Consider the following 15,230-nt stretch of genomic DNA (forward strand, 5'->3'; position numbering starts at 1 on the left):
CAACTCATCTTACCCCCAAATTAAATCAACTCACTCCCACTTTAAAAATCTTAATCCTTTAAACTGTACATTTGAGCAGCAAAAGATGCACTGCTCCTATCACCCTTCTTCGACCATTCTCTCTGAATCATCCAAGAAGGACTTTAGCTCTCTGCTTGTTACGCCTGCATTTCCAAGCCTCATTCTTGCACAAAATTGCACATGACTATTCTGTAGATTCTTGCTCGTGTGAAGTGAAGCTTTGTTTCAGGCACTGGGAAGTACATCTTCAGATTCACTGTGGCATTCATTGTGGTGCTGTTTGGCCTCTGGTGCAGTTTTTAATCGGTATAATGACTCATGTTTGCTGCAAGGATCCCCATATTTCCATTAACTATTTCATACCATTCAGTTAACATTGTGTATTCAACCTCAAAGTACTGCTGAGTCTCAGAAAGGCTGGAAAATCCTCAACTTGCTTGAAAACAGTTAATTGGAGCCAGGTTTCTGAAATACTGCAAATTTTGGTGGCTTTAAAGTGCACTCAGCATGCACACTTAAAAAAGATGTAAAATATAACCCTCTGTTCCTGCATCGGTCCGAAACGACTGTAAAAGTGTTGAGTGTTGGATTTAGTAAACATACTCTGCTCTATCTATTCACAAAACATAACATGGAGTTTAGGATCTTAAGATACATAATTTTTTAAATCCCATAATTCAGACAAACCTTGTTGCATTGAAATGAAATGAGACCAAAGTTACAGTACAGAATCAGAGGATTGTTTTACTCATAAAATGGCAACCTTCTATCTTAATATATCTTAATCTATCAAACAGTATTTTTTTTCACTTCGTGAACTTGTCTAATTTCATTTTATTCCATATTCCATGTTTGTAATAATGTCTGATAAGCAGAACTTTAGGATGTTTATAAATTATTAATTATTTATCATTCATTTTATTTAAGCTAACGGTTGCTGAGATAGAAATTTCTGATCTGCAATCTGAGTTTGAATTTGAGCGTATTGATTACCTGTCTACCATAAGGAGGCAGGAGCGAGAAAACATTCTACTGCAGCAAGTCCTAGAAAGAATCCAGCCTTTAATTCGGCGTGAATGTAACTACAGCAATATAGACAAAATAAAACGGGAATGTGTTTGGGATGAAGAAAGTGGTTGTTGGAAACTACCAGAAACAGTTCTTCAAAAGATCACGCTTCCGTCTGGTAAGTGGTTGTGGACATCTTGGGTTAAACGTTCAGGTTTATTGTTGCCCCGTGCACTGATATACAGTGAAAAGCTGTGTTTCACATGTTATCCACTCACACTCCCTCCACCGGCTTGTCATCTTCCACAGTCGGTTCGGACCAGACGGGATAGCCTTTGTTGCCCTCACGCATCAATGAGCCTTGGGCGACCATCACCCTGTCGCCAGTTTGTGGTTTGTCCACTGTCGGTAGGTACTCACCACTGCTGACCAGGAGCACCCAACAAGCCTTGCCATTTCAGAGATGCTCTGACCCAGTCGTCTGGCCATAACAATTTGGCCCTTGCCAAAGTCGCTCAGGTCTTTACTCCTGCCCATTTCTACTGCATCCAACACATCAACTTTAAGAACTTACTGTTCACTTGCTGTCTAATATATCCCACCCCTTGACAGGTGTCATTGTAACAAGACAACCAATGTTATTCACTTCACCTGTCACTGGTCATAATGTTTTGGCTGGATCTGAAGAAGGGTCTCGACCCGAAACGTCACCCATTCCTTCTCTCCAAATGCTGCCTGACCTGCTGAGTTACTCCAGCATTTTGTGATACCTTCATAATGTTTTGGCTAATAGATGTTCTCAGCATTGTAGCGTATCAGTTCCTTAGAAAAAGTTAAATGTCTGCATTGGGGTAAAGGTGAATCGGACAGTACCCTAGCTAATGGAAAGACTGTTCAGAAGCTTCATGGCGCAGGGGAAGAAGCTGTTCCTGTGTTCTGAATATGGTGGTGAACGCTTTTATGTTTCTACTTTCTGCCAGATGGGAGCAGGGAGAAGGATTAACCGGGGTGAGATAAGTCTCTGATTATGTTGGCTGCTTTCCTGAGGCACTGTGGAGTGTAGATGGAGTCATTGGTGGGAAGTCTAGTCTCTCTGATGGGTTGGGCTGCATCTACAACTCTCCGCAATTTTTGTGGTCTTGTGTAGAGCTGTTCGCAAACTAAGCTGAGTTGCCACCCAACAGTATGGGTTCTATGGTACATCCGTAACCAAACGATGCTTTCCATGAACCAGGTAAGTTTAAAGCATGGGAACCAGGATACTAGTGAATTGAAACAGCATTTTCTATGTTTTTAACTGGGGTCCCAGTGAATATGAGAGGGAGAAGGGAAAATCGGAAGTGTCAGTATTACAGTATAGCAAAGTGGATTACAGAGGCATGAGGCAGGAGCTGGCCAGATTTGACTGGAAGGAGACCCTAGCAGGGAAGACGGTGGAACAGCAATGGCAGATATTCCTGGGAATAATGCAGAAGTTGCAGGATCAATTCATCCCAAAGAGGAGGAAAGATTCTAAGGGGAGTAAGAGGCACCCGTGGCTGACAAGGAAAGTCAAGGACAGCATAAAAATAAAAGGGAATAAGTATAACATAGCAAAGAAGAGCGGGAAGCCAGAGGATTGGGACTCTTTTAAAGAGCAACAGAAGATAACTAAAAAGGCAATACGGGGAGAAAAGATGAGGTACGAAGGTAAGCTGGTCAATAATATAAAGGAGAGTAAAAGCTTTAGGTATGTGAAGAGGAAAAAAATAGTTAAGGCAAATGTGGGTCCCTTGAAGACAGAAGCTGGGGAATTTATTACGGGGAACAAGGAAATGGCAGACGAGTTGAACCGGTACCTTGGATCTGTCTTCACTAAGGAAGATACAAACAATCTCGCAGATGTCCTCATGGCCAGAGATCCTAGGATGACGGAGGAACTGAAGGAAATTCACATTAGGCAGGAAATGGTGTTGAGTAGACTGATGGGACTGAAGGCTGATAAATCCCCAGGGCCTGATGGTCTGCATCCCAGGGTACTTAAGGAGGTGGCTCCAGAAATCATGGATGCATTGGTGATCATTTTCCAATGTTCTATAGATTCAGGATCAGTTCCTGTGGATTGGAGGGTAGCTAATGTTATCCCACTTTTTAAGAAAGGATGGAGAAAAAATGGGAAATTATAGTCCAGTTAGTCTGACATCAGTGGTGGGAAAGATGCTGGAGTCAATTATAAAAGGCGAAAATGCGGAGCATTTGGATAGCAGTAACAGGATCGTTCCGAGTCAGCATGGATTTATGAAGGGGAAATCATGCTTGACTAATCTTCTGGAAGTTTTTGAGGATGTAACTAGGAAAATGGACAGGGGATGTAGTGTACCTTGACTTTCAGAAAGCCTTCGACAAGGTCCCACATAGGAGATTAGTGTGCAAAATTAGAGCACATGGTATTGGGGGTAGGTTACTGACATGGATAGAAAATTGATTGGCAGACAGAAAGCAAAGAGTGGGGATAAATGGGTCACTTTCAGAATGGCAGGCAGTAACTAGTGGGAAACCGCAAGGCTCGGTGCTGGATCCGCAGCTATTTACAATATACATTAATGACTTGGATGAAGGGATTAAAAGTAACATTAGAAAATTTGAAGATGACACGAAGCTGGGTGGCAGTGTGAACTGTGAGGAAGATGCTATGAGGTTGCAGGGTGACTTGGACTGTCTGTGTGAGTGGGTGGATGTATGGCAGATGCAGTTTAATGTGGATAAGTGCGAGGTTATCCACTTTGGTGGTAAGAATAGGAAGGCAGATTATTATCTGAATGGTGTCAAGTTAGGAAAAGGGGACGTACAACAAGATCTGGGTGTCCTGGTGCATCAGTCACTGAAAGGAAGCATGCAGGTACAGCAGGCAGTGAAGAAAGCCAATGGAATGTTGGCCTTCATAACAAGAGGAGTTGAGTATAGGAGCAAAGAGGTCCTTCCGCAGTTGTACAGGGCCCTAGTGAGACCGCACCTGGAGTACTGTGTGCAGTTTTGGTCTCCAAATTTGAGGAAGGATATTCTTGCTATTGAGGGCGTGCAGCGTAGGTTTACTAGGTTAATTCCCGGAATGGCGGGACTGTCGTATGTTGAAAGACTGGAGCGACTAGGCTTGTATACACTGGAATTTAGACGGATGAGAGGGGATCTTATTGAAACATATAAGATTATTAAGGGGTTGGACACGTTAGAGGCAGGAAACATGTTCCCAATGTTAGGGGAGTCCAGAATCAGGGGCCACAGTTTAAGAATAAGGGGTAGGCCATTTAGAACAGAGATGAGGAAAAACTTTTTCAGTCAGAGAGTTGTAAATCTGTGGAATTCTCTGCCTCAGAAGGCAGTGGAGGCCAGTTCTCTGAATGCTTTCACGAGAGAGCTAGATAGAGCTCTTAAGGATAGCGGAGTCAGGGGGTATGGGGAGAAGGCAGGAACGGGGTACTGATTGAGAATGATCAGCCATGATCACATTGAATGATGGTACTGGCTCGAAGGGCCGAATGGCCTACTCCTGCACCTATTGTCTAAGTGAGGCAGCAAACATCACCTGTTAAGCAAGAATTTCTGAATCATAGATTCGTTAATAAGTAGTATTATTGTATGCAGTTCATATCTGACGTAAAAAATTGAAAGTTGCTAGAGACTCTAGACAGCTTGAGTATGACCACCTTGCATTGGAGAGAGTTTGGAAATAACTTATTTGTAATAAGGTGTGGAAAAAATGCATGTGCCTTACTACTAAGTGGATCAGAAGTTATAATGAAATAAGTTTTAATTATTTGGGATTTACATATTATGTCTTTTAACCATTTAATATTTTTCAGCTGGCTCCAGCACTGCATCAAATAAGCAAGGGGTGAGAGTCTCTGCCAATGATACTGGAGATTTCCTAATGGTAAGTATTATTTTCAAATTTATCAAACTCTGCCAACTGCTAGAACAACCTTCAGCTTAGTTGAGACTAATTTTGTTTAAGCATTTACAATATTAAAGCAGAAAAATGAGTTTTGATCATTCAAAATTATTAACCTTGATGTAATTAGACCAGTCATATAATTAAACTAGCTGGCAGGTATTCAATAAAGAGGGATCTCCTTATTTCCAGTTGTATTCCTCAAGCAGTTTGGTTTTAGTTCAAGATACCAACATCTGAAAGCTCTTGTGTCTCTCTTTAACTCTTTAGTTCCCTCTATTACAAGTATAGCTAGACATTACATACCCAAATCCTCTTGCAGTAAAAACTAACCTACCCTTTGACTTCTCAATTACTTGTATATTGAATATTAATTTTCAGTGATTTGTGCATAAGGACAGCCAGGTCTGTATCGATGTGGCATGGCTGCAGTCGTTTTGAAAGGAGGCTCACATCATCTTCTCAAGGACAATTGGCATTGGAGTCAACTGGTGAATTTTCACTGAATGCTGACTTTACCAGTAATGTCCACACCCAGTGAATGAATAAAACAAACAATAAAGTTCAATTGTGCATAGATTATTTAATAAGAGAACATAGATGGAGATGGTGTTGCTTGAAGATCCTTCAAGAAATGCAGGGTAAAATTCCCAGCATTAGGTTATGTTACTAGGTAGTAATGTCAAAATGTTGGAGATTCTAGTCCATGTGAGATGAGCACAGACTCTAGGCTGAGGATTTAGTGTTATTATCAAGAGGATGATTTTTTACTGTAATATTAACCTGACATTTCTATGCCTGTTCTTCTGGTTAAAGTGCATCCAAATGATGCTGTTTGGCTGACGTTTTGCCCCTAGCATCACTAGAAAAGAATGAACTGATTATTTATTTCATTTATAATAGTCATTTAGTCTACTAGCAAGTCTTTGGGATGAGAGAAAAGACTAGCGCTCCCAGGGCAAGAACATGCAAACTCCACACAGACACCACCCAAGGTCAAGATCAAACCCATGTTTCTTGAACTGTGAGACACCAATGCTGACCGCTAAACCTTGGTGTCATCTAGCAAACAACTTGAGATAGATAGTTTTAAAAGAACCTGGAAATATTGTAAAATAAATGGTTGTAATACATGTTCATAAATGGAAATAACATTGGTGAACATTTAAAACTGTGGAATCATTCTTGAAGGTTTGCATACTAATTTTGAATATGAATGGCAACTGTGGATTATTACTTTAAAATCAAATCCACAATTAAATTAGTTCAACTAATGGTTTACCCATTGAGTTCTTATACTAGTTTGTTTTTCTGTTACATCTGAAGATCATTTCAAGTCATAGAGTGATACAGTGTAGAAACAGGCCTTTTGCCTCAACTTGCCCACACTGGCCAACAAGTCTCATGTGCCAGCATTGGGTCCATATCCCTCCAAATCTGTCCTATCTATGTACCTGTCTAACTTTCTGCGTCTGGCAGCTTGTTCCATACACCCACCACCATTTATGTGAAATGTTACCCCTCAGATTCCTATTAAATCTTTTCCCCCTCACCTGAAACCTATGTCATCTGGTCCTCGTTTCACCTACTCTGGGCAAGAGACTCTGTGCATTTACCTGATCTATTCCTTTCATGATTTTATATACCTCAATAAGATCACCCCTCATCCTCCTGTGCTCCAAGGAATAAAGTTCCAGCCTACTCAACCTCTCCCTATAGCTCAGGTAACATCCTTGTAAATTTCTGTACCCTTTTCAGCTTGACATCTTTCCTATAACATCGTGCCCAGAACTGAACACAATACTCTAAATGCAGCCTCACCAACATCTTATACAACTGCAACATGACCTCCCAACTTCTATACTCAATACTCTGATGAATGCCATATCATGTAATATCATAAATAGCTCTCATCAGTTCGCTGAAGAAAATGAAATCTTACTCAAGCAATCTTATTCAATACTGAAGGATGAATTATAAATTAAAGATGATGAAAGTCAGGAACTGTTTTCTGCTCCTGCTGATGCTCATGAAGTTTCATTATTTGAAGTTAAGTGAATCTAAATTTTGGAAGTACACTTTAATATTAACATTCACTGTAGTACATGGAGAAAAGGCATGACATTAGACACACAGTCAGAATGACTAAAATGTCAACTCTCTTTAGGAAGCCTCAAGATTATTTTATTAACTTTAGTAATGTAGGAAATTGAGCAAACAATTTTCACACACAAGGTCTTTTGAAAAGCAGTACAAATCTAACTAAATCATATTTTTTTTAATATTGCACGAAGAATAAATATATTTTCCAGGAGTTCCCCACATAGTAGAGACTATGACATAACTTCCAGGAACTGTGGTTGCTCTTTTAAGTACTTCTTGGCAAACTGTAACCTGTCCATCCTATTTTTGCGGCTAACCAGTGGTTTGCATCTTGCAGTGTAGCCGCTGTATTTCTGTTCATGTTCTGCAGACAATGGTCATTGACAAATCCTCACCTGACTCCTGAAGAGTGTTTCTGATTTGTCGGACAGGTGTTTGGAGATTTTTCTTTATTATAGAGAGAATTCTTCTGTCATCAGCTGTGGATGTCTTCCTTGGCCTGCCAGTCCCTTTGCGATTAGTAAGCTCACCAGTGCTCTCTTTCTTCTTAGTGATGTTGATTTTGGTAAGCCTAAGGTTTGACTGATGTCTCCAACAGTTTTATTCTTGTTTCTCAGTCTCATAATGGCTTCTTTGACTTTCATTGGCACAACTTTGGTCCTCATGTTGATAAACAGCAATAAAAGTTTCCAAAGGTGATGGAAAGACTGGAGGAAAGAGTAGGTGCTGAGCTCTTATACCTGCATGAAGGAGGCAATTAAACACACCTGAGCAATTACAAACACCTGTGAAGCCATGTGTCCCAAACATTAAGGTGCCCTCAAATGGGGGGATTTTGTATAAACACTGCTGTGATTTCTACATGGTGAAACCAAAATGTATAAAAATGGCCTGTAATAAAATCTGACAATGTAAACTTTAACCAGATGTGATTTTTCCTATTACAAATCAAAAATTATGGAGTACAGAGGCAAATAAATAAATTATGGGTCTTTGGCCCAAACATTATGGAGGGCACTCTAGCTCGGAGGGTTCCTGAACCAAAGTAGCAGCTGGATCCTGCACTTTCTGGATGAATTTTTTTTGGATTGATTTATAGGAAGAAGATCGTTACAGACAAATGCTCAACCGTAGTGATAGTGAGAATATTGCCAACAACTACTTCAGGTCGAAGCGTGCCAGTCAGATCTTGAATACGGATCCTGCTCGAAGTCTCAGTAAGTATCATGACAGTCCATAATTAAAGGAGTTAAACCAATTCTATAAATATGAACATAATTCACATAAGCAGAAATATCAAATTCCAAGTCAGGAGTTAGCTGTGCAGGTCTGATAACAAATGTGGGCACAAGATAGTTTACTGTGTTTTCTGCTTTTAATAGAAGAACTTGTTCTGGTTCAATGATCACAACTGCAAACTTTGTTTTAATATTCCTAATGTCTGCATCAAAACAGTCTTCAAAACCTCTTTGATGTGTGTGTCTTTTGAAATCTGAGATTTTTGGCCTAAATGTTTTTGAATATGTGTCAAGTAGCTTCCTTTACTTATTGTAACATGCAAAGCATCATTTTCACATATTGCCCTATCAGTCCTTTGCTACCAATTAAGGAGCTTAAATGAAAGTTAGTAAGATAAGGTAAATTTTGGTATTGACATTACTTTGTAATGATTTTAATTATCTATTGTACTACATTGTTTGAGTTTTTTTAACTTTTCTGAGCTGTATATCATTCTACTTTCTTCTTGTGAGGAAATTGATTTCTCTATGGTAGTACACTGTTAGATTCTAGTTGACAGCAATAAAAGAAGAACTGATCACACATAATAATCCTGCTTTGCATTAAAAATAAATGTTTATGTTGTGACTTTGAGCCAGGTGAGGACTGAAACTGGGAAAGCAGCAAGTCATTATTCAGCATGTGTAAATAGTGGGAGTAGTTCTGGTGGGAGAATTTGGTCACAAGAGTCAATGAATCATACAGCATGGAAACAGGCCATTCGGCCCATCCTAAAACGACCGGTGGACACCCTTCTGTATTCATCCCACCTCCCAGCAACTTGGTGCATAGCTTTCTACATCAAGGCAATTCAAGTCTTGTCTAGACACTGCTTAAATGCTGTTTAAGCACTCCCCCTTTCAAGAGAGTTAGATTTAGCTCTTAGGGCTAAAGGAATCAATGGATATGGGGAAAAAGCAGGAACTGGGTACTGATTTTAGATGATCTGCCATGATCATATTGAATGGCTCGAAGGGCCGAATAGCCTACTCCTCTACCTATTTTTCTATGTTTTCTAGAACCAAGTATTCAGTAGTAAAACAGCCTGTCTGTAATCTTCCTTGATCTATGTCACAAATTATATCACAATCAACTAGTCCAGCTTCCCCACCTTATATCTACACCTATGCAAATTCTTTCCTTTCAGTTACTTACCCAGCTCCCACTTTTGAACACTACAACTGAATTTGCTTCCTTCTAAATTTGCTCCTCTGTATACTTTTCATCAGTTGATGAAAAGGTCTTAGAGTAATGCTGGTAATGTAATCATACTTCTATTGCTTCTTGATATTAAATAGATACTGTAGATTATGTCCTTGATCATGTAGGACATTCTATCTCTCTGGCACAACGATGATCTCCTTGCTATTCAGCCATCATTTACCTTGAAATATCTCAGCAGAACTGGATTGCTGAATCGTGAGAACAACCCACTGATATCAAGGTGTTCCACTTCTCAGTGATATTATGATGGATCAGCCTTGCCAGGATTTAAGTGGTCTGAAGGTCAGGTCAAGTCAAGCCAAGTCAAGTCAAGTCAATTTTATTTGTATAGCACATTTAAAAACAACCCACGTTGACCAAAGTGCTGTACATCTGATTAGGTACTAAGGAAAAAAAGAAAAGAAACATACAGTAGCACGCAAACAGTTCACAGCGCCTCCTCAATGAGCCTCAAACGCTAGGGAGTAGAAATAGGTTTTGAGCCTGGACTTAAAGGAGTCGATGGAGGGGGCAGTTCTGATGGGGAGAGGGATGCTGTTCCACAGTCTAGGAGCTGCAACCGCAAAAGCGCGGTCACCCCTGAGCTTAAGCCTAGACCGCGGGATAGTGAGTAGCCCCAAGTCGGCCGACCTGAGGGACCTGGAGTTAGAGAGGGGGGTTAGAAGATTTTTGATGTATGGGGGGGAATGTCCATTTAGGGCTTTATACGTGAATAGGAGGAGCTTGAAGTAAATTCTGTACCGTACAGGGAGCCAGTGGAGAGAGGCCAGAATCGGGGTGATGTGGTCCCTTTTACGGGTACCCGTCAGGAGTCTCGCTGCGGCGTTTTGGACCAGTTGCAGGCGGGACAGGGAAGATTGACTGATCCCAGTGTATAGGGAGTTGCAGTAGTCTAGGCGGGAGGAAATGAAAGTGTGAATGATTTTTTCTGTGTCGTCGAATTGGAGGAAAGGTTTGATTTTAGCTATGGTTCGAAGTTGGAAGAAGCTGGCTTTTACCACAGCGTTGACTTGCTTATCAAATTTTAATGCAGAGTCAAATATCATGCCGAGGTTTTTGACATGCGGTTTGACTAGGCAGGATAGACTTCCAAGACTGCCTGTTATCGATTTGATGGCAGGTGGCCTGCTCAGCAATCTCCAAGCTGTTCCATCAACTTTATCACCTCCTAAACTAAAACAAAATAGATAATAGTCCTATGCTGATCAGAAGGTCAGATAATCTGACCGATTAAAGGCAAAATGCTGGGAGCACATGCAAATAAGGACAACTTTTATGGTTGTTTTGGGAATCACCAGGTATCCTTTCAGCTTTATTGCATGCAATCACTGTTCCTACCATCACCAGCCTCCCCCTACTCTCTCCACACCTGGCAACCTTTAGTATCCAGTCCTGCGTCCATAATGTTTCTGTCTGGTCTGTCATAGTCAAAGGATTGTCCATTTTTAAATTTATTAAACAGGTTGTTGTTATTCAATGTTTATCAGTATTTAAAGCTCAATAGTTAAGATGGCCGTAAATTGGGCTCACTTTTCATCTTTTCAACCATTTGATTTGAAATTGAGTGAACGCATAGCGAGATGCTGAAATTACCGTTGGCCCAGAATCTTAAAAGTGAAATCTAACTGTGACAAATACAATCAAATCTGGAATTAAATGCTTATTATGATACCTATGCTACGAATTGTTTGTGTGAGATCAGACTTATATTAATTGATTGACATTGGAATGAGTAAATCATACAGAACTTAGCTAAGAATACTGCACTTGCGACTAATCTGGCGAAACTCTTCTGATGCATATGATCTCATGAACAGCTAAGATTATTTAAATTGGTATGTTTACAAAACGTTTGAATTATAATGTATCAAGCAATTTTTCACATTGTTCTGTTGTTTCTTATTACAGTGCTTACACAGGCGTCAGTGCATAGCGTATCTCTTAACAATGGATCATCTTCCCATGCTGTCTCCAATCTAAATACAGTGTCTCCAACCCAGCCGCCTGATATGCCCACGCCAAGGCCTTTCCGTTTGGAATCACTGGAACTACGTGCACCATCTGCCAAAACCAAACGCAAGAAAAACAAAAACAATCCTTTCATGGACATTGCCTGATGCATAATGGTTACAATAAAGTATTGTTTTTAAGGTATTTGTTATATTTTCTCTCCCTTATGCTTTTATTACTACAAACAGCATCCTGGCATGAGCTTCTACCAATGCTGATGTAATACCAACTGCTCAGAAGTGTCCAAGAAAATTAATGCTACTGTTCCAAAGGCTTATTTTTGTGAGATAGTGTCTTACTCGAACCTCCTGACAAATGCTTGTCTGTAATAGAGATGTTGTCTGTTATTTCATCATTGAGACCTGTATCCTACTGTTCTCTAATGCAACAAAAAATGGCTGTTCCAAAGCAGCACACAAAAATGTTATTTATTGCTTTTCTTCAATAATTTGAATATATATTACGTTAAACTACTAATGACAATTTTCCATGTAGTTCCTATCATCAAGAGTATATTTTATCAGTTCTGAATGACACCAAATCATTATTAGTTTATTATAATAATCTTTCAACTACTCTTTAATTACTTGAACCCATTTATCACCATCCACTATATCTAAGAAATCCTGATTTGTTTTTATTTATTCTTTCAAATCAGACACTTTTTAAAGTTCAATTTCCCTCTCAATGATTAATAACTGAATTGATGCACCTTAATTTCCTCCCTACATTTCTGAAGGTATTTGTGCAATTTTAAATTCTGGAAAGACAGTTGTCGACATGTCTGATCAACAGTTACTGCCTCTTAAATTTCAAGGCTTCCTCTTTAGTTTGTCTTTATATAATAGAAATATCCCTCGTCAGTACCTCTAAGAACTCAAATTTTAATACTTCATCGAGTAATAAAGCAGCCAAATTTCAAAAAGCTTGGGTGCACCTTTATGCTAAATGTGTATTTTTTTCTGAAATGTGTCTATTGTTCCAAATGTTGTCCAACACTTTAATATTATTCCCATATCTGGAAAGATTTTTAACATATTCAACATTGTTTCACAAAGTACCATAGATTCCCACTTGAGAAAACAATGATTTATTTTTACATCACATAAATGTGCAAAGGTTATGGGATGCCGCACAAGGAGTGAAAAGGACAAAGTGATGAACAACAAAACAGACACAAATTTATTGCATCTTCTTTAATAGTACTATGACCCATAGTTAATCTGGACTTTCTTCAACAAACTCTTTAGCCTCCATACTCATGGTTTTGACATTAAAATGCACTGCAGTATTCCAATCCAGCATCTTTTACCAGGAGCTCCATTTGTTTTTTCTTTCATTACCCAATGTACTTAATTTATGTGACTCTCTTTTAATTGGGTTAACCTTTCTGATGACCTGCCCTGTGTCAGGTTAACTTGTGAAAGTATCCTAAACCTGTTGAATCATTGTAAACAATTCTACTTTTCACACATTTCAAACACTGAGGAAGTCCTGCAAATTATGTTGTTTTAATGGAATCAAAAGTGGAGATTGAAACTAGCACGTATATTAAAACAAATATATAGCCTGAACAGCAGGGTAATATTCACAATATTGAGGCTGGTGAATACAAAACTTATCAATGTCAATGCCGACTGCTGCATATGATAAATCCTTCAGGGAACAGGAGCAGAGAGAGAGTCTGGTTGTTTATTTGCTGCCTTTAGTAATGTCACACAAATACTGCAGATAGCATAACCCTTTGCAAATATCACTCTTGGCTGTAATTGTTGTCACTGTGGTCTTGTACTTGTTGAAGCAGATAAACAGACACAAGCATCTTACATTCAAAACTAACAGTCAGTCACTGTCTGGGTTCCGCTTTGATTCCAATAATTGTTTCTTGGTTCAACTATAGATTTTGAAGATAAACATTTTGTATAATGTAACACTGACCTCTAGGTTCCTAAATTTGATCATCAGTTTAATCTAATAAATCTCAGCTGAAGTGAATTTGGGGTGAGAAAATTAGTTATAGTGGCCTTAGGTTGAGCTAAACTGTTCTCAATTATTCTTGTGTGGATGTCGTGTGAGAATATGCATTAGATTTGGCACTGTGTTGTACAGTGAAACAGTATATTGTCACATAAGGTGAGGTGCTTAGGGAAGTTGGTGCCCATAGATCTGTACACACGGCCAGAGAAGAATTTGGAGAGCCTGACTTCAGATTGTACCGATGCAGGAATAACATCTCAAGCTTGTCCCCCTTCCCCTGCCCTGAATACATAGTGCTTAATTGTACAGAATTTGATTGAACCAATTGATTTGAAAATATTACAGAAGCTTCCACGGTGATTTGACAGGAAATCTCACTGCCCATAAATCATACTAAGCCAAATAGAGATAGCTGGGTTAGCAAACTTGAAATAAGTCAGAGATGTTAGACTTTTATAATTGGTCACAGCTCTCTAGGTGAGGAAATGGCTAATTAAATGGATTGACACCCCATTATTCTTGCTGCAAGGAGCATGTGTGCAAATGCTTAATGGGTATTGGATCAATTCTCTCTCTCTGTACTTTGTGCTTGAGCAGATTCGGTGGTTGCTGATACATTTGGGGCGGTCCCCAGAACGTCCATGAGTCTATGAAATTAGGTAGGAATTGCAGCTAGGAATTGGAATATGAGAACTATATGTGTACATTCAGGTTGCAGGAAATGATTTTTAAAAATTAATTACACTGAAAGTTGAACAAAGCATTTCAAACTCTATTAAGGTTTGCTTTTGAAGACTAAAGCAAAGCTGGCTTCATTTTAGAATATTAGAATTTTAACTGACTAACAATCCTTCAATTGGGACTGTTTTTCTTAAATGATGAGAGATGAGTAATAAGTTTTGGTGAATTAAATTTAAATGCTGTTATGTTGAATGTAAAATAAGGTTAGGAGGAAATGAGCATAACTGTTCTCATAAATTTGTAAAAAAATCTTTAAACTATGTATTCATGACAGAACTAATTTATGTATTATGTTAATTGAACTAAATTATTTGTTTTGTTTTTAGTATCTGTGCTGTTCTGTAAATATCCAGAATAAAGTTTAAAGAGAAACGCAAGTCTTTTTTAGTCTTTTGGATAAAGAAAACAATGGATTTAGAATCCTATAAGGTTTCCAAATCTATCCAGCCTTCCCTATTTCATCTGTATGTGATGTAGGATAACTACACAGATAACAATTACAAGCTGAATGAAACGGTTTCAACTCTGCCCTCGAGGCAGTGAGAGGGAGATCCGCTTCTATTATAATTACTAATATAATCCTATAACTAATATATATCCGTGCATTTCTTTGTGATTTGACTACGTATCTGTTTATCTCCTGCTGACTATTAGTATGTCTACAGAATATCCGCAGTCTTTCCATGCAATTGTATCTTTGCTAAATTATGGCAACCAGACCCACATGCAATACTCCTGCTGTGGTCTAACCAAAGTGGTATGAAAATTGTACCATGAGCTCCATGCTCATATATCAGGGGTGGCCAAACCGCGGCTCGCGAGCTACATGCGGCTCTTTGACCTTTAATATGCGGCTCGTGGAAATATGTTGGCTGAGCTCCTTTTTTCATCACAGTTAATAAAAAAGGTAAATAAGAAAAAATGTCAAGCTTTATAATTA

The 15,230-nt window shown here is 39.0% G+C and overlaps 1 protein-coding gene across 4 annotated transcripts in view; it reads left to right on the top strand.

Annotated features, from left to right (window-relative positions):
* kif17 (kinesin family member 17) overlaps positions 1 to 14,800 on the top strand; it is a 45,778-nt gene extending 30,978 nt beyond the window's left edge. For 2 of the 4 annotated variants that reach the window (XM_078425456.1, XM_078425454.1), the window contains exons 11-14: positions 949 to 1,207; positions 4,869 to 4,939; positions 8,160 to 8,277; positions 11,471 to 14,799. In XM_078425456.1, the coding sequence (XP_078281582.1) occupies positions 949 to 1,207; positions 4,869 to 4,939; positions 8,160 to 8,277; positions 11,471 to 11,679 (657 nt within the window). In that variant the 3' untranslated portion in view covers positions 11,680 to 14,799. Of the gene's footprint in view, positions 1 to 948; positions 1,208 to 4,868; positions 4,940 to 8,159; positions 8,278 to 11,470 lie in introns of all 4 variants that reach the window. The other 2 variants (XM_078425455.1, XM_078425457.1) reach the window with 1 other exon arrangement.
* The last annotated feature ends 430 nt before the right edge of the window (positions 14,801 to 15,230 follow it).

This window comes from Rhinoraja longicauda, chromosome 30 (assembly GCF_053455715.1).
Source record: "Rhinoraja longicauda isolate Sanriku21f chromosome 30, sRhiLon1.1, whole genome shotgun sequence".
Lineage (NCBI taxonomy): Eukaryota > Metazoa > Chordata > Chondrichthyes > Rajiformes > Arhynchobatidae > Rhinoraja > Rhinoraja longicauda.